This window comes from Enhydra lutris, unplaced genomic scaffold (genome assembly GCF_002288905.1).
Source record: "Enhydra lutris kenyoni isolate GAN:26980312 unplaced genomic scaffold, ASM228890v2 scaffoldscaffold9, whole genome shotgun sequence".
Classification (NCBI taxonomy): domain Eukaryota; kingdom Metazoa; phylum Chordata; class Mammalia; order Carnivora; family Mustelidae; genus Enhydra; species Enhydra lutris.
The window spans coordinates 67,689-86,728 of record NW_019154093.1 but is presented as its reverse complement, the minus strand read 5'-3'; the positions used below and the strand labels follow the sequence as shown (position 1 = coordinate 86,728).

The 19,040-nt window shown below is 51.4% G+C and overlaps 1 protein-coding gene across 3 annotated transcripts in view; it reads right to left on the bottom strand.

Moving 5' to 3' along the window:
* Nucleotides 1–675: 675 nt before the first annotated feature.
* Nucleotides 676–19,040, bottom strand: part of LOC111143085 (WD and tetratricopeptide repeats 1) — a 71,828-nt gene continuing 53,463 nt past the window's right edge. Inside the window, exons 6-16 of one of the 3 annotated variants that reach the window (XM_022496549.1) lie at nt 18,378–18,565; nt 15,668–15,850; nt 14,828–14,922; nt 14,301–14,416; nt 12,820–12,895; nt 12,107–12,215; nt 10,762–10,935; nt 7,462–7,697; nt 5,574–5,754; nt 4,502–4,694; nt 676–3,074 (exon numbers count right to left, since the gene is read on the bottom strand). In XM_022496549.1, the coding sequence (XP_022352257.1) occupies nt 2,877–3,074; nt 4,502–4,694; nt 5,574–5,754; nt 7,462–7,697; nt 10,762–10,935; nt 12,107–12,215; nt 12,820–12,895; nt 14,301–14,416; nt 14,828–14,922; nt 15,668–15,850; nt 18,378–18,565 (1,749 nt within the window). In that variant the 3' untranslated portion in view covers nt 676–2,876. The remainder of the gene's footprint in view (nt 3,075–4,501; nt 4,695–5,573; nt 5,755–7,461; nt 7,698–10,761; nt 10,936–12,106; nt 12,216–12,819; nt 12,896–14,300; nt 14,417–14,827; nt 14,923–15,667; nt 15,851–18,377; nt 18,566–19,040) is intronic. The other 2 variants (XM_022496550.1, XM_022496551.1) reach the window with 2 other exon arrangements.

Sequence of the window (19,040 nt, the reverse complement as noted above, 5' to 3'; positions counted from 1 at the left end):
CTGTTGTTCCCACAATACTGAATCACAGCCCTGAAACTGTGCATCAACAACCTTGGCAGGCCCCAACAAGTTCATAGAGCGCATGGTAGGGGATTTTAAATTTGGGAGACACTCAACATCTGTTGGCTACGGAGAGATCTACTAGTTCAAGGTAGATCACAGTTTCATCATTAGGTTGTGATACATTCCTTTGGTTAGATCATCTTTGAGAAGCTGGGTTTTTGGTGGTCGCTCTTGTAAAAAGCAACTCAAAGTCAGTGTGGAATAGGTAGTAGTGTCCAATGGGATTAGAAAGTTTGAGAAGCTTTATAGTGCCCAAAAGCACACAGATCCCATTAGTTATTGTATTTAAGAATGAAATAAAAATACTGTTTCTTCTAGTTTATAAGTACTTTTTTAAAAAAAAGTGACTTGGTACCACATAGTTCTTATGTAATTTGAGTATAATTACTTGATAAATAGAACTCTTGGGCATTTCTTTTGGTTTAGAGGCTCCATGAGAAAATTACTGAGCCACTAATGCTGGGTGAGTGCTATGAGCTGAGAAAAAGTCTGGGAACCTCTGGTCTAAGATACCCTCTAATCCAGGGCGCATCACATTGTGAAATCCGTTTAGTGGGTTATGGCCAGCCTTTTTTTACCTTAGTAAAACAGAATGGTCACTAGAACACACTGCATGTAGCAACGGTAAATATTATTGTGTAAAGCTTATGTTCATTATATACACACAAATAAGCATGGGTATCTTGGATCACAATGTAAAATGTGTATTTCTTGTTTGGGTTGATTTTAGAAGTTTGAAAAGCCACTAAGACTTCAACCTCCTTGTTTTAGAGATGAGAAAACAGCTTGGAGAGTGAAAGCTGATTACTGCAATTCACAGCCACCGGGGCCAGGCGCTGCTGCACTCAGCCTCGCTGTGCTGGGAGGCCACTGCTCACAGGGATCCTCCAAGGCAGGCCTCATTCTACCCAGCAGAGGTGTGGTTACTCAAAGTCACACAGCTACAGAGGTGAGGATCAGGTACCCTCACTTTGGTTCCAAGACCCATTTGCACCCCACAAATGCCAGCAGCCACACCTAGAACAAAATGGTTTTAATCAATTGCGTCACCCTCACTCTCCTGGGAGCGGAGCAACAAAAAGGCTCGGCTCCTGCCCCCAGAGGACAGTAAGGCTTATGTGTCTCTCCACACTGCAGGGCCCAGGCTGGGCAGGCGCGGGGGGGGGGGGACAGATGGGGGACACAGGACGGGCGGGCAGGAGGCAGAGAGGAAATGGCAGGTGGCTCGAACACAGGAAAGCAAAAGGGGCCCCTGCTGGTCCTTGGGCCCCAGGGCCCAGCCCCAGTACTCCTGCTTTCCCCTCCCTGGCTCGAGAAAGGTCATGGAGAAGAGACAGGGGAGCAAGTCCCAGCAGCAGGAAAAGCAGCAGCAGCTGTTTCCTTCACCAATAAATATACTTCATTACCAAGCTAGAAGAGAGGGGTGGGAGAGGGACTGGGTGGGGAGGAGGGGGGAGAAGCTGCCACCTGTGTTGCTGGGATTAAAGCAATGACGAGATGGTGCCAGACCCCCCACCACTATCCTCACCCGCCGTCTTCTTAAAACTGTGAAAAAGCTTTTAACATGGCCCTCCTGTCTCCAGGGCTGCTCGGAAGCCTGACTGAGAGGAGGCACCTGGCAGAGACCAGGCGGAAGGAGGGAAGGACGGAGGGAGGGAAGAAGGGAGGCTGCTGCTCCCCAGAGGCTGCAGCTGGAGGGCTGGAGCCAAGTAAGCACTGAGGGGAGAAGGAGGGAGAAGGGGAGGAAGGCTGAGCAACTGTCAGGAGCAGCTCCCAGCTGAGAATCAAGGGGGCAGAGAGCGGCTTGGTGAGTGGTGGGGTGACTGCTGTCCAGTGTTAAGCTTGGGGCTGCTGAGGAGGGAGGGGGCCAAGTTAGGGATTTTCCCATCTGAGTGGCTCAGGAGACCCACCCCCCTCCCCCCAGAGCAGCAGGGGGACAGAGAAAAGCCATCACTTCTTTGGTCTTTGTGGCGGCTCAGCATGTGGGGTGGGAGGAAGGGCAGAAAGGACCCTTAGCAGGGAGTGCCACCTCAGCAGAGTGGGCCTGGCTGGGAGCTCTGGCAGAAAGGTCACAGTGAGGCCAAGGAGCCCCCAGAAAGGGCAGTGGGAGTGGTCATAGTGCAGTGCAGAAGGCTATGGCGTGGTGCCCCACCCTCTGCCAGGGCCCTTGGGAAAGGCTAAGCCCCCAGAGGTGGCCAGTGAGCGCAGGCGCAGGGTCTGGAGCCAACACTGGGAGAAGGGCGAGGACACTCTCCTGCCCAGGCAGGGGCCTGGCCTTGCCTACTGTAGGACTCCCACCTTCCTTCGGCTTCCACCCTGACATGGTGGCTCTGGAGGGAGGGTGGGACCCCATCCTTTTTCAGAACCTTCCCTGAAGCCACAGAGGAGCTAGCCTTGCCCGTAGGAGCAAGAGTGGCAACAGGTCAAGGCTAGCCCTTACGGACTGGAATTCCACTCCCCTTCCTGCCGCCAACTGAAGTGTAGGGCAGTCCTTGAAGACAGCTTTGGCCCTTGCCTCCCAACCTGAGGCGGGCTAGAGCCCTCCAGGGATATGGGAGGTGGGTGGTGTCTGCAGGGGCTTCCCCTCCTGCTCTTCTGCTCAGAGCTGAGGCCAGTCAAGGGGCAATCTGCCCCAAAGTCTGAAAGCCAGCGAGTTGTAGCAACCCCCCACCCCCAATGCCAAACTAACAACAAAACAGGGAAATGAAAAAAATGGGTGGGGGGAAGACAAACCAAAACAGAACCCCCTGACCTCCTGCCCATGGTGGAGGGTCCAGCCAGTAGCAGAGGCTGGGGACCAGAGCTTGGAGGGTCTAGCTGGGCCGGCACTGAACCTGGCCCTCGGAGCTGTCCTCGTCATCAGAGGCCCCCGCACCCCCACTGCTCAGGCCTGTGATCCGGTAGCCCATGTTGAGCAGCATCACCTCCAGTGGGTCGGCGTTCATGCGCCGCTGGTTGGCCTGGGAAGCACCCTCCATGTCCTCCACAACCCGGCCTGTGAGGTCTTCGCTCTGTGGGGAGGGCACACATAGCACCGGGAGAGAGGTGTGTGGGGAGGTTGGCAAGCGTGCTCGCGCGCACACGCGCACACACACGCACACACACGTGCGCACACACACACACACACACACACACACATACAGATGGGGCAGTATACGTAGAGGTGGCTGGACACACCAAGAGATGTACGTGGGGCTGTACGTATAATCCTATGTAGATGCGGATGCCAGGGAACCCACATATGGGGATACGTACAGGACACGTGCTCACCAGGATACAGATATGAGGGAGACACGCCATGTGGGGTTATACATACGGGGCCCATCTGGTAGTACACACTGGGAGGGGACACAATACACTGAGATATATATGGAGGTGCACATGCTGGGATACACACTGGGGGGTCATACCCCTATTGGGGTATATATTGGCGGGGCCCCATACAGGAAATGGTGGGGCTTACCACATGGGGGGCCCCATACATGGATATATGTGGGAGGACTCACACCAGGGTCTGTTGGGCACACCTATTAGATACCCAGGGCAGGAGGAACAGGCAACACCCCCCATCCTACTCTTCTGTCATCACTCCCAACAACCCTTCCTTTATCCTCCTTTTTCTCTCCCCTCATGGGAGAGGTCTGTAGGGTTCTCTTTAAAATTCACAGTAAATTGCCTCTGTAATTAGATACACCACTTGACTTCTGTTTTGCTGGCTAGAAAGGGGAGGGAAGTGGGGCAGAGGGCAGTGGAGGCCTCAGGCCAGCCTGCCTGGCTACCCACCCTGGGAGTAGAGGGGACCACATCCTCCTAAGTGTCCCTGTGGACCGGACACTTCACAGGCATCACTTCTTTATCCTTAAAGCAAACTTTTGAGGTGGTGCTGTCATACCCATTCCAGTGGGTATGACATCCTGGGTTAAGTCCCTTAGGCAGTGAGTGAAGGGACCAGGATTCAGACTTAGGCTCACCAAGATTCCAAAGCCTGCATACTTCCCATGTAACCAAGGGACTGGCTTTTGTCCAGCTTCTGGGGGACACAAGACAGTGGTATATGAGGTCCCTAGGGAGCCCCTGAGGGACTGTTCGCATGAGGTGGCACTGGGGCTGCTCCAGTTCCCTCCCAGCCTCCTGCACCCTGTCCTTCGTTACTGTTTCCTGTATGGGAGTCTCATCCTCTCAGCTTGCTCAGGAATGTGCCTTGAGAAGGCAGGTGCCTACTCTTCCCCCTGGGACTGCCTACTGTATTTGGAATTGATGGCTCCGACCTTGACACAGTGCTGGGCCCTCAGGTAGGAGTTCACTCATCCTAGCGGCTTCCATCTCTGAATGACTCATTTCCCTCCCTAATCCTCCCAGGCTCAGCCGGAGGCCTCGCACATGGTCCAGCCCAACCTTTGTCCCTGTCCAGTTTTGGCCATTTTCTCCACACCCTCACCTCTGGCCGGGGGTTCCAGAGCCGCACAACAGGGTCAATGCCGCTGGTGGCCAGGAAGCAGTAGCTGGGGTGTGGCTGCAGGCAGTTGACGATGGACTCGTCTCCTTGGAGCACGCGGACCAGGTTGGTGGTCTCCTTTTCCCAGATGAAGAAGGAGCCATCGTCAGAGCCACTGACGATGTACTGAGCGTTGCTGGCAGAGGGGCAAAGGGCAGGGAGGTCAGGTGGGGTACTGCCCTACAGCCTCAAGTAGAGGCTGTACGGCTTAGGGCAAGGGGAGCAGGGAACTCTGGGGTCTTCACTTGACTCAGAACTCCCACACACGGCAATCCTCTCCATACTGCAGAGCCTTAGTCGCTGTCTAGCTATTAAGCTTAAGATCAGGGACTGCTTGGGTGCCTCCAAGATACTCTCCCTCAACACATATTATAAGCTCCCTGGGTGCAGGATCAATCCTGCATCTCTTCGATCTCTGGGAACACTCTTGTCTAAGCCTTCCCCAGCAGTCCTCGCTTCCCGGGTCCACAACCCCCTTACACACCACTGACACTTAGAGGGGATCTTGATGGTGAGACTCTCAACACTCAAGGGTTTCACTTACCCCAAGAAAGTATACCATATACAAAGGAGGGTTGGGGGTAACAGGGTCTGAAACATGGGCTATGTCCCTCAGTACCGGGGGCACAGTTCTGAGAACACAAGTGTGCTAAGACTGCCAGCTTTTGAGGGCTCTGGCCTCATACCCCAGCAGAGGGAAGCTCCAAGCATCCACATCAAGACCAAGCTCTGGCACATGGAGACAGAGGGAGAGGAGGCAGGGGATAAAGGCAGAGTCCAGACCCCATGCTGGATGCTCTGTGGATTACCTCACAAATCCTCATTATGGCCCCATGAGTGGGGATGGCTGGTTTCATTTTATAGATGAAGAGACAGGCCCACAGAGGTGAAGCCATTTGGTCAAGGATACAGAGGCAGAACTGGGATTTGAGACTTTTCTGAAAGCATTATGCCCCCCGCCCCAGTCTCCTGCTGCCAACCAGGCTGTGCCCTCCTCCTCTTCAGGGCCTCGGACCTGCCAAAGAAATTGGCCTCCTTGATATCCGTGGTGGTGTTGCAGTGGCCGCAGTAGCGGAACTGGTAGTCGTAGCTTCGCTCCCGCAGCACCATCTCATCCTCCGAGATGGAGTCCTTGCGGCTCGTGCTGCGGAGGCGAACAGGGCCGCCGCCGCCACCGCCGGCTCCCTTCTTCTCCTCTAGGGGCAGAGAGCAAGGAAAGGTGAGACCTGTCCTTATTTTCCCTTCCCTACCTTGTCTCTACCCCTGACCCTGTTTTCAGCTCAAGTGCTGACAATGTAGGGCTATCTGCCTCTACCTCCACCCTCGAAAGCTGGGAATGACTGTAAGGAAGAAGCATTTTTGGACCTAACCCTTGAGGATGTTCAAGAGGGGACTTCGGATGCTAGAAGGGCCTTTGCTCAGGTCCCAGAACAATGTCTGGAAGCCCCAAGGATGCACAGGCCCACAGTCTGTTTCTGTGGAGTAAGAGGCAGGGAGGGGAAGGTGAAGCACTACTGAGAGACTTGAAGGGATAATTTTTCTAAGTAGACCCACAGCTCTGAAAGGAGTAAAGTCCAAGCCCTTCCTCACTGGAAGATGAGTTATAGATCCCAAATGAGGCACTGATCAGTTTAGTGCCTTGGGTAAAATCACAACAGTTTTCTCAGTGCCTTAAAAGTGCCTTGATTCTGCCTGCCTCAGGGCCTTTGCATGTGCTGGTTCCTAGGCCAGAAATCTTTACTTCCCACAGGTATACTTTTTTTTTTTTTTTTTTTTAAAGATTTTATTTATTTATTTGACAGACTGAGATTACAAGTAGGCAGAGAGGCAGGCAGAGAGAGAGGAGGAAGCAGGCTCCTTGCTGAGCAGAGAGCCCATGTGGGGCTCGATCCCAGGACTCTGAGATCATGACCTGAGCCGAAGGCAGAGGCTTTAACCCACTGAGCCACCCAGGCGCCCCCAACACAGGTATACTTTTTATTTAGTTACCTCTTCTTCCCCATCCCTGAGATCTCAGATTAAATGTTTCCTCCTCCAGAACCCTAGCCTGACATTAAGCCCTGCCCCAGGCACCTGTACCGTATCAGTCCCCCATGGCACTCATCACATTGTTTCTTCTTCATTGCTTGGTTCCTTCGCTAGGGCTGTAAACTCCACGAATCCCATCTGATTTGTCCACAGCTGTACACCCACAACCCAGCACAGTGCCTAGCATGTGGTAGATGCTGGATAACTACTCAAACAATGGTTACATGGTTAGTAAATTGCATAGGAGAGAGGTGAGGGTCCATGTCTGCCTCCACTGAGTTTCACCACAAATACCCAGCTCACCCTCCAATGCTACTGAGCAGAGCTGGACAGGGCTTCAAATGAGCTCTGTGGAGGCAAGGCAGTGGGGTCAGGGAGGCTGTGCGTTACCTTAGGTCACACGGTTACCACATGGCAGAGCTGCATGTGTGAGGCATTTCCACTGCCCTCCACTGCTGCCTCTGCTGCAAGCAGCCCAACTGGAAGGAGTACAACCCCCCACAGCTGCCTCTTACTCAGATGTCCAATGGAACAGCTAAGACCCTGTCTCTGTGAGCAGGTGAGAAGGCCCAGCTGGAGCTATGCAGACGGCCTGACTGGGCTGTTTCCTCCTGTCCTGAGTCCTAGGCATTAAGCCAGGTGCTTTAAACATACTATTGTTAATCCTCAAGAGAAACCCTAAATGGGAGGTGCTATCATTCCCCCTTTACAGATGGGGAAACTGAGTCTCAAAGAGACCAAGTGAGTATCCCAACCTCACATAATTTCTGAATCAGCCTAAAAATCCAGGCCTCTCTAATCTCAGAACCATGTCTTCTCCAGCATGTCACACAGGACCTCAAAGTAACAGCAACCCCTCCTCAGTGCCCACTCACCACCATCAGTTTTGGAGAAGAGGGCTGCCGTGATGTCGCGGCCCAATGCGTCACAAGCGCTGCTGTGGGCCTGCTCCGGAAACTTCCCTTTGAAGTCATCCAGGCACTCCAGGGCCTCAGCCACGTACTTGAGCTCAAAGAGGCAGCGGGCCAGGCGGAAGTGTGCCTTCAGGTGGCACGGGTTTAGGGAGATGGCCTTGAGGCAGTCTCTCAGGGCATCGTAGTGGTCACCATCCCTGGGAAGGCAGGGGAGTGTGGCTTAGAGGTAGGACCGTGTGGCAAGCAAGGAGTCCACCCAGTCTCCTCTGAGGTGGGCCACCTCAGCCCACCTCTGACAGATCTCAGGGCGAGGGTGCTTGTAAACGAAAAGAACCCTGGCTCAGCCCAGACCCTGCTCCCCAGGAGACAGAGTATGTTAAGGAGATGAGTCAGGAACCCTGAAGTCTTGGTGGGGGATGGAGGGATGGAGTGCACGCACCAGGGTGCGCGCATGTGTGAAAGAAAAAAGTGTCAGGCTGCCCTCTGCTGGGCACAGAGTGCAACTGCGCACTGGCTCACCCCAGGCCCCTGCAGCTCTGCAGCAGAAGGCCTGGCATCTTGCCCACTTCAGGCTCCCCAAGCCTTCCTTCTCTCTTCCTCCAACTACCTCCTCAAATCCCCCCGGCTGGTCTTCAAAGCCCTGGCCAAGGCAGGGGGCCCTCAAGGACAGTTCGGCGGTCTGGGGAAGCCAGAAGTGCCAGGCTGGGGACTGAGGGTCTGACCAGCAGGCAGCAAGCCCTCAGCCAGACCCCCCTCTGTCCTGGCTGACTGATCCACAGCAGCTGTGGCCTCTACCTCCCGGGGCTGAAGGATGGGGCCTGACAGACTGGCAGAGTCAGCTCTCTGGAAGCTGATGGCGAAGGGGGGTGTGCACGCCAGGAACTCCAAATCATCCCCACTCACTACCTTCAACCTCCCAAAGCATGGATGAAGGGAAATGGGGATGGTTTTCAGTTTTCGGGGGGACAGCAAGAAGGGAGGGATCTTAAGGAAGTCCCCTGCTCTCCCACCCTGTGCCAGAATATAGGATACACTTCTCCCGTACCCCTCATCTGTTCCCACCTGTCGTTTGTAGATCCAGACAGGTCACAGGACTTCTCCTTTAGTACCCTTCTCGCCACCCCCCCTTTTCCCTGCTGGGCTGAGAGGGGCCTAGGACCCAACTGTGACAAGCAGCATTCCCCAGAACTGATGCTCTTTCCACCAAGGCATAGCTCACAACCCTCCTGCACAGGGTCAAAGCAGCCCCGACAGGGGAAATGTCCTCCTGACCCTCCTCTCCTACAGCACTCAGAGCGAGCATCCAGCCCTTGCAAAAGCCATGCTCAGATCCGGAACAAGCAGCTCACCAGCGTGGGAGCAGGCAGGGGACAGAGTGCTTTGAAGGCATGGCCTGCGTCAGAACGACTGGCTGTGATGAAGGAGCAGGCACTGTTTGGAAACCCAATTACCACCTGCAAAGTGCACCTCAGAGCTCCTGGAGAGAGCCAGACAGAGACCAACCAGGAGCCAGAGGGTGACAGCTCCCACTGCACCCAGGAGCAGATGGCAGCCCTGGAGAGACTGGCCTGGGACAGAATACGACATTCTGGGGTCACTGGCAGGCATGTGGGGATGGGGAGAGAGTAGGCTGGCCCTAGGGTTCACCCATCCACCAGACTCTCTGCCAGATCAATCTCCCTGAAAGGACAGCCCTCAGCACATCCCTCTCCTGCTCAGAACCCTTCAGTAGCTGCCCATCACCCCACTGAATCCAGGCCAAAACAGCCACCGCTCTGCATTCCAAGTCCTTCCCAGGCCGGCCCCAGGCTACCTCACAGACTCATCTCCTGCCAGTCCCTTCCAGAACCCTCTGCTCCAGCCAAATGGATTTGTTGTTCTGCAAACAAGCTCTTCAGTCAGTCCCCCACCCCCACGCCTTTGTTCGCACCATCTCTCTGGGAATGTCCTTCCCCCATAATCCCCTCCTCCTTTTCACTTCCTTGCCTAAGTCTGCCCACACTTAAAGCCCATCAGACACCTCATCTTCCTGACACTTCCCTGACCCCAGCTGAAGTGACTTAACTTTTCTTAGTGCCCACAGCCTTTTACCTGACCACACAAAGACTCACTGCTTCCTGACTCTTTGACAATGAGAACCATGATCATGTCTTTGTCCTCTGTCCAGAAGCTGGGGACTCGGGAGCACAGGAACTCAAAGTGAAGAACTTTGTGTCCCTGGTATCTAGTGCATAGTAGGAGTTCAGAGAACATGTCAAGGGCTTTATCAGCCTCTCTTAGCAAGAATGCAAGAGTGAAACAGCTCTCAGTCTAAAGCCTGGATGGGGACACTGCGTATTCTACCCAGCTCTTGGGACGGAGAGGCCAAACACCTCAGGATGGCCCCCAAACCATCACCTCCTCAGTCAGGTTACCATCTGAGTCTTTGGCAAACTCTTAACGCCTGAGCTCAGGCCAATGGGGTAGCATCTTCCCAAACCCCCATCTACCATCCTGTTAACTTGGGTGGGTTTCTTAAGCTTCCCTCTCTGGCCTGCCTTGTTGCAGCCAGACGATGGCACACCAGCTGGCCTGTCTGTCTGGGCAGAGCCGACGGATGCCAGACGGAGCAGAAATGGCTGTGGGCCCAGCTCTATCCATCTCCAGTCCTGGCCCCGGCTGGGGGATGGGGCCTGCTTGCCTGCTGGTGCTGCAGGCAGAAGGGCTAGGAGCCCTGATGGTCTCCAAAGATAGCGGGTTCTTCAGGATATGGACCCCACCCCTTTACCACCAGCCACTATGACCCAACATGACCCACAGCCAGCTTCAGATCTCTGGTATCTTGTTTGTGCTTAGTCCAATGATCTAAGAGCATAGAAAAGCAAGCTCCAAGGTCAAGGAGCTGCAGAATCAATTCAGACAGGTACCAACTGAATTCACCAAATGCCTCTTTCCTATGTAGCAAGAATCCCACTGTTCCTTCATAGTCCCAATTCAAGGCACAATTATCCAACAGTTGGGATTAATCAATCTCTCAAGTCCTACTTATCCAGTGGCCACATCACTTTATAACAAAACACCACTACTTAACAAAACTATTTCACTGTGACCTTCCTTGGTGGTTGAGAATTCCTGGCTTCCAGTCTGGAGGTGGGGAGAAGCAGCCTGGGGCTAAGGAGCCCTAAGAGGCAGTGGGATGCCACTGCCACTTTCCCTGGAGGCCTCAGCAACTTGACTCCATCAGGCCCCCTGCCTTCATCCCCCGTCCTAAGGTCCGCTCACCACTTGCGCTTCATGTAGGCAGCAGCTCGGTTCCCGTAGAGCATGGCGTTGTGAGGGGCCCTCTGCACGGCCTTGCTGTAAAGCTGAATGGCCTGGGTCCACTGCTGGCAGGCAAAGGCCTCGTTGGCTTGCTGTTTCACGCGCTCCAAGTATGGGGGCAGCTCTACCTGGGGACTACGGGGAAGGAGAGCCAAGTTAGGCCAGCCAAAGAAGGTCAGAGCAGCCTCTCAGGAAGTCTATAGCCTTGCCTGAGGGCCACCTGTTATTTTCTTGGTCCCTGGGGTCTGCACTGTCATTTAGAAGAGGGGCGCACTTCCATCCTTGGCCTGGGTTACTACAATAGGTAATGGGCAGAAGTCCCGATACTCTGAACCAGTGAGAAAACAAGAGGAACAGAAATGAAGCTGTCATGGACAGGTAAAAGGCAACTCTCTCTCTCTTTTTTAAAAGTAAGCTCTAAGTAAACTCTATGCTCCCAACATGGGGCTCAAACTCATGACCCCAAGATCAAGAGCTGCATGCTCCACTGACTGAGCCAGGCAGGCACCCCAAAGGCGATTCAATTTGATTCTATTTATTAGAGAGAGTGCGAGTGTGTGTGAGCTTGCACATGCGAGTGGGGAGTGGGCAGAGGGAGAAGGAGAGAATCTCAAGCCAACTTGTGCTGAGTGCGAAGTTTGACAGGGGGCTCAATTTCAAGAGCCTGAGAGCATGACCTGAGCTATAATCAAGAGCTGGATGCCTAACTGGTTGAGCTACCCAGGTGCTCCCCAAAGGCAATTCTTAGTCAAACTCCTGAGCATGATAGTAGCTAACCACCCACCTCCACACTGAGCTGAACCTTGTGACCACCCAAGTTCCTCCCATGTATCTCTCTATAGAGACTTCTGTTTCTCTCAAAGTTTAGAGGCTTTGAACACCTCTATACCAAAGCCCAGCATTGGGCCTGGTAGTGACTAGAGGCCAAAAGATAGTATGGGACAAAGAAAAATATAATGGGGGAAGAACATCTATGTAGAACACCTTTAAGAGAGAGCTCAGTACTAAGAGACAGTTGATCCCTTGGTCCTGACCCAGCTACGGATACCAAGGGACTGGAACTTCAGTCTGAGCATGACTGGAATCCTACCAGGTAGGAGCAGTATTGGAACCACTAGCCACATCCATAAATACTCCATTACTCCATTATATCCCTTGCCCCAGACCCCAGACTTGGAAGTATGTACCTGGATGGAAGGTTTAAAAGACATGCTCTTCCCTCCGATTCTATCCCTCCAATTACACTGTAAGGTACCATAAGGTGTAATTGGGACTGGAAGGGCTGGACAAGTCAGACTGGCCTCACCTGACATGTTCCCTACTCTCCGGCAGGCGGAAGCCATTGCTATGAAGGTGCAGGCCATTGGACACGCCGTTGGATACACCATTGGTGGACATCTTGCCGTTCTGAACTTCTGGCAGGAATGGGGAGAAAGAACAGCAACAACTCAGGAGAAATTCCCCATTGCTCCTCAGCAGCCCTCCAACTTCCATCTCAGGATCTGATGGTTCCACTGTGGGCCATCCTCCTGAGGTGAGACTCCTTCCCAGAAAGCAAGTTAGGACACAGGCAGGCAAGTGCATAAAGAAAAGTCTGTGCGCCCTCTGCTGGTTGGAGAGGGACATAGCTTTAACTTGGCATTACCCTTAGGTGGGATTTGGGGGATTGTGGGGCGGGCGGGGGTGTGTGTGTGGGCGGGGGAGAACAGGACTTGTAGAGGTGCCTAAATCAACTGCAGGCCCCAGGAAAGAGTTAGTGAGGAGACTGACCCAGGATGAGAAAGGAAGGGCCACTACTTGAGGTCCTCCAGAGACAAGCCACGGAAAGTGCTTTTTCAGAGGGAAGATATCTCTGACCTACTGTTCTCTTCCTTCTTACTGTACACAGATCGTTCTTTCAGAGAATCTAGTCCTTCTGGGGCACAGCCACAGCACAAGGGAAGAGGCAGCTTTCTCAGCAGAAGTGGCAAATGCTCAAGCTCCCCAGCAGAGATAACCCTACCCCAAGAAAGAACTTACCCCCTGAGGAGTGGCATTTTCTAGGCAAGAGAAAGGTGTACGGCCGCTGCTTGTAAGTCAGGTCAAACAAATAGACCTAGGGTGGAAGGGTCAAGAAAAGAGATGGAGGCTGTGAGGTAAGAAAGTGGCCGGCCAGAAGCAAGGCCTTGGTGGCTTGATGGCTCTCAGGAACACAGTGAGTATTGAGTAGGGAGCCATCCTGCAAGGCCAGGAGGTGTTCTACGGAACAAACCTCAGACAGGAACATCTTCCCAGTTCCCAGTCCCGAGGGTGGACTGCTTAAAACACCGCCATTAATTAGAATCACGTGTTTAAGTTTGAAAGGTCCTCAGAGGTCACAAAGCCAAATTTCTCATTTTATAGTTGGGAAAACTGAAACCTCAGAGAAGGGAAGCAATTTGCCCAAAGCATCACTGCTACTTACTTGTCTCAGTGAACATCAAATTATCTATTATTATTTAACGTTTTTTCAATTCTTACTTTACTTTAGGAACTTGGCTAAATGTTTTATAGGACTTACCTCACTTCATCCTAGAAACCACCTCATAAAGAAGTACTATTATTTTTTTAGTTTATTGTTTTTAGTTATCTCTATACCCAACACAGGACTCTGAACTCACGGCCCTAGGGATCAAGAGTTGCATGCTCTTCTGACAGAGTCAGCCAAGTCAGCCCAAGAAGTACTATTATTATCACCCCCTTTACAGACAAAGAAATATGGGCTGACCCTTTATTTACCCACGGCCATAAAAGTAGTAGGTGGCACAGCCAAGACCCAAAACCAAGTCTGTCTGGCTCTAAGCCACTCTGCTACACTGCATCGCTATTCATCCTAATGCTACCTTCAGGTCAGGTGATGGCTCAGCGATCTGAAGCCAGGACCAGTTCTCCATCCCAGTTCTCTGGTACATAGTCCGCCTTGCCTTGTTCATCAACTGCTTCACCTGCCATGTCTCCCGTCAACCTGCGCTGGATCATATTTCACCTCTGTCTCCTTCATGTTTATAATAATGCTAGTCCCAGAGTAAGTGCTCAGTGAATGTTTGTAGAATAAATGGATTTAAGCAAGGCTTACTAAATATCCTGACCGAGAACATGCAAAGAGAAGGGTTAGTAGCCTGCCATTACCAAGGAACACTCCTACAGCCCGACTCTGAGCCCCAGGGTTTCCTCCTAGGAAAATGGAGGATGAGGAAACCGAGGCTCAGAAGAACGAAGACCCTCACAGTTCAAACTCCCAGTACACAGAAGGCCAGCATTTGAAGACCGGTCCGTCAGTTCTAAAGCTTCAGAAAAAGCCAAGGCCAGGGCACCTCTCTGGGAATTCCAGTGATGCCAGGTTGCTCCTACATTTCACTATGAAGTAATTTACAATAAGGCTGCTGCTTGTCTGCCTCATGGCAGTGGAAGTGAGGTGTTAAGCCCTGGCTGCTGACTGTAGGGTGAAGGAGGGCAGGGCTACCTTGGGCAGCCATACATACCTGCTCCCCTCCCATGTTGACCAGCAGCTCTGTGCCATTGGGGCTGAAGGTCACATAGGTGGCAACCAACACTCTCAGACGGTTGTTGTAATCAGGCAGCTTCACGGGCAGGTGACCTGTGGGGAGCAGCTCAGTTACCCTAATGTGAAGCTCCCTGTCTTCCCCCAGAGGGGCAGGGAGTTGTGTGAAGCCAATCATATCCATAATGGTAGCAATTACCTTCATCCTAAAAGCAGCTGCGAGTGTTGAGCACTCACTACATGCACTAGGCTAACTGCTTTATGTACTTTATTTCATTTCATCATTACAGTGCCATTTTATGGAAAAGGAATTAAGACTCATCAAGGGGAAATGCTTTGCCAAAGGTCACAGGATGGCTGGTCAGTGGCAGTCAGGATTAAAGCCCACATCTGCCTTACTCTAAAACCCTTTCTCTTGACCACCATGCCATGCTACCTCCCCGCACCACCCCAGACAGAGTCAGCACCCAGCCAAGAGTGCGGGGCCAGGGCTGGACTGAGCCCTACCTGCTACGTAATACTGGGCGGCACCATCCGGAAGGGGCTTCTGCCGGTCACAGAAGGTGTGGACACCTGCCGAAGGGCTCTGCTTCATGCTCTTCCTGGTGGGAAGGCAAACCATATAGGTTATAACCCCTAGCACTACCCTTGAGTAGTCGAGATCACAATCCCTAGAGGAAAACCTAAATTTTTACCTCTGAAAGGAGATACTTTTCTTCCTTACCTGAGCAATCCCAAAGATTCACCAACTAGACAGCCATGGCCGTACACATTACAGTGCTTTACAGGTAGGTCCTATCCATTGTCTTGGTCCTCATGACCACCCTATTATTCTCATTTTACAGATGATGGAGTTAAGGTTCAAGGTCCACTCCATGTCATGTAGTGTATGAGGAGCAGTAGTGGTTGCCCAAACCCACAAATGAAAGTCTAGCAGGCCAGACACCCCTGTGCCTGTCCCAGAAGTTGACTGAAAACCCAGGCTGGCAGAGCTGCTCAGGTCTGGGACTTAGGTGGAGGTTCTGAGTATATTATACATTTGTTTAAAAAGAATAATAAAATTAAATGTACAAAAAAGAATTACATGTATAAGATTATAACTCTGCACAAATACTCATAGTAAGAGAACAAGCAGAAAATATTATACACAGTGATTTGTTTCAGGTGATGGATTATGGGTAGTTTTTTCATTATATTTTCCGTATTTTACAAAATAAACATGGATTACATTTTTTTAAAAATCACAAGAATTTAAAGACCCATCTCAGAAAGAAGAGGGCATGGCAATGAGGGAAAGGGGCAGCAGGTTCCCAGGGACCTGGCCATGGGCGGCCGAGCTATTCATACCTGTGGTTATGAATCATGCGAATGTCATAGAGCCTCACAAAGGGCCCACTGGCCCCTACTGCCAGGCAGTTGTTGTCCTGGGGGTTGACGGTGAGGCACTTGGCCTCCACCAGCTGGCCACAGTACTCTGTCAGGTCAATCAGCACCTCCGAGTGTTTGCTGTTCTCCCGAAGGTCATACTGGCTGTGAGAGAGGACAGCGTTAGGGGATGGGGGTTGGGTCCTCCTGTGAGGCAGGGGAGAAGCTAAGGCCTTGTTATACAAAGGGACTGAGAGCAGCTCTGACCTGTTCCTAAATAATAAGAATATCAAAAACCACTACTTCTTTTATTTTTTTTTGAAAGATTTTATTTTTAAGTCATCTCTACACCCAGTGTGGGGCTTGAACTCAGGACCCTGAGATCAAGAGTAGAATGCTCCTCTGACTTAGCCAGCCAGGTGCCCTGAAAAACCATTCCCATTTCTCCAGTGGTCACGATGGGCCAGGCACCTGAAATAGACTTCTCATACAATCTGTTTTATTCTTTATGTAACTATTTACGGTAAATACTACTGTAATGTTTTTTGTTTGTCTTTTACAGGTGTCAGTGATATTACTATTAAGTACTATTACTACCGATTACTAAAAATGAGAAACTGCTTTGTGTCCAGTACTATCTGTAAATGTTGTACATGGATTATCTAATTAAATCCTCATGCCATTCCCAGGTACCATTAGAACACTGAGGCTGAAGGCAGCTAAACAGTCTGTCTGGGATGACACTGCCAGTAAATGTGAAGTTGGGATAGTGCAGAGCTGGGGAGACAGCCTTTAACCACCTGGCTCCGCTCCTTAACTCCACTTTTCATCTAATTTCTTACAGGAAACGAAGAAGTATGGAGGTGAATGAAAGGAGAATCTAGAGGTCACCTAAGAGCGATCTAGAAACACTTAGCATCAAGACAAGCCTGAGTCCCACTCAGGAGGTTAAAGGTCATGTCAGACTTCCCCGGCAGCAGCACCCCCCTCACGGCAGTTTGGAGGACTGCTGTGCTGCCACTACACAGGCACAGAGAATGGGGAGGATATGCCCCGTGTGCTCACCCACCTCCTGCCTAGACACTGGCAATAATCTCCACCCTGTCCGCCTCACCTTTCTATGCCGACCTCATCAGATTGCTCTTCCTAAAATACTGTTTTTGTTACATCACTCTCGTGCTCAAAAACCTGAGAAGATTCCTCAATACTTCTAGCTTACTGTTAGTAAACACTGACCAAACTCATCAGTCTGGTTTTTAAGACCCAATTTCAAACTAACATCATCCCTCAGCTTTCTAACTGCGCCGATGACAACTATCCCCCATATGGCTATCTTACCCCTGCCTCTACGAACTCTGCTCAAGTTGGGGAGTCCACTCAGCTTTTCCTTGCCCATCCAAATCTTGCTTATTCTGCAAGGTCCAGTGTATGCTCACCTTCTGCTAGGACACCTTCCCTGACTGTACCTTTGCCTAAGTGCCACTCAGGCTCTGACCCTAGATGCTTAGCCTCTCCCTGCTGCCCTGGCACAGTCTGGTTAGTCAGGGTCAACAAGGGTAACACGGAATTGTACCTGCCACTGACCAAAGTGCTTTTTGTCTTCCAAGTACTCTCCTAAGGTTTTATAAGCACTATCTTGATCTTAATGCTCAGGCCAAGGGAGATATTATGATAATTTCCATTATAGATGATGAAACTGAGATTCAGGGATAAAGTGACTTGCCCCAATACTGAGTGACAGAGGTAGGACTTGATCCCAGGTCTGTCTGACATCAGTGCCCTGTTTCTAACTGCTGTTTTATAGTTCATGCAATCTAGATCTCACTTCTTTTTTAACGGGGAAGAGGGTATAAAGTCCTACAAGATCTCAAGGGAGACATTAAATCAGGTTGGAGAGACAGGGAAAAAGTTCTAAAGTCACCTCTGAAGAAAGGAGTTAAAGGGCAATGAGACCATTTTAGGATGAAGGAAAGTAGAGGCAAAGTTGTCATAACCTAGGTCACTGGGAAGAGGGAAAGCCCACGTGACCATTTCTGGCTGGCTATCCCTTTCTCACACATATGCCCACTGATCAACTCTTTGAGAGAATGTATCAAGCACCTCTACGTACTAGGCAGTGCTGGGCTTCAGGAACAAAACCAGGGATGAGAGAGAGATGGAGATGCTCTGGCAGCTCACTGTTCAGTGAGTGATACAGACAAAAAGATAAACCAATGAGTAAATAAAATAAAAGAACTACAGATAGTGATTGGAGTTAGAGAGGATACAATTAGTGTGCTGAGACAGAATGATTGGGGGGGGGGGGGTCCTACTTCAGACAGGATAGAAAAGGTGCTTCTGAGGAGGTGATCCTTAAGGTGATCTCAGGGCGAGGAAGAGTCAAATATGGAAATAACTGGGGACAGAGAAAACCAGGTGGAGGGAACACCAAGTGTGAAAGTCCAGAGGAGGCTGACTCTGCGTTGGTGACAACAGGCCTGCAGGCCTGGATGTAGTGTAGGAGAGCAGGACAAGCAATGTTCCCAGTTTTATGTTCACAGAAAAGTGCCCTGGGCAGATATAGGAGGCTGAACTCTGCTGACAGGAAGGAACCAGGCCTGTGGAAGGAAGCGGTGGGGCGGATGGGATGGGGAGCCAACATGCAGGGGGAGCAGGGGAGGCACAGGCCCCACTCCATGCCTCAGGCCCTTACCGGATAAGCCCGTCCTCAGCAGCACTCCAGAATGTGTTGGGCCACATGGGCGCTGTGGCGATGCGTTTCACCCGGTTTGTATGGTCTCCAAACATGTGGATCGTTTCCTTTACTGTCAGGTCGTGGACATGCACTTTGGAGTCGGCTGCCCCCGTGATCAAGATGCGGTCCCCAGCATGAGGCAGGAACTGCTCCAGAGAGATCGAAGAAGAGATTGGCAGGCAGTGTGGGTCGGGCTGGCCAAGAAAGAAGACTAGCCTGGATGTTAGTACCCTCTTTCCTTCATTTCGGGTAAGAAAATGAGCCCATCCAAGACAGTCCACTAAGGAAACTTTATCAAGCATCAGCCTACAGGCCCAAAGGTAAAAATTGGGACATATGCCTTTACTTTGGTGGAGTAGTCCTGACTTATGCCAAACTGAACTACCTATGAAAGCCTTTTCCTGACCCTTCCCCAGGTAAGAGCTGAGCAGGTGACAGTCACAGTTGTTACCATTTACTAAGTATTTACCATGCGCTAGACACTGGGCAGGTTCCTTATCTTACCGATATTTTAAATAACCCACTTAAAATTGAGGTTCAGCACTAACACTGAGTTAACTCGAGTCTGTCTGATTCTCATGTGAATACTGCCTCATGAGGACCATTTGATAACCTGAGAAT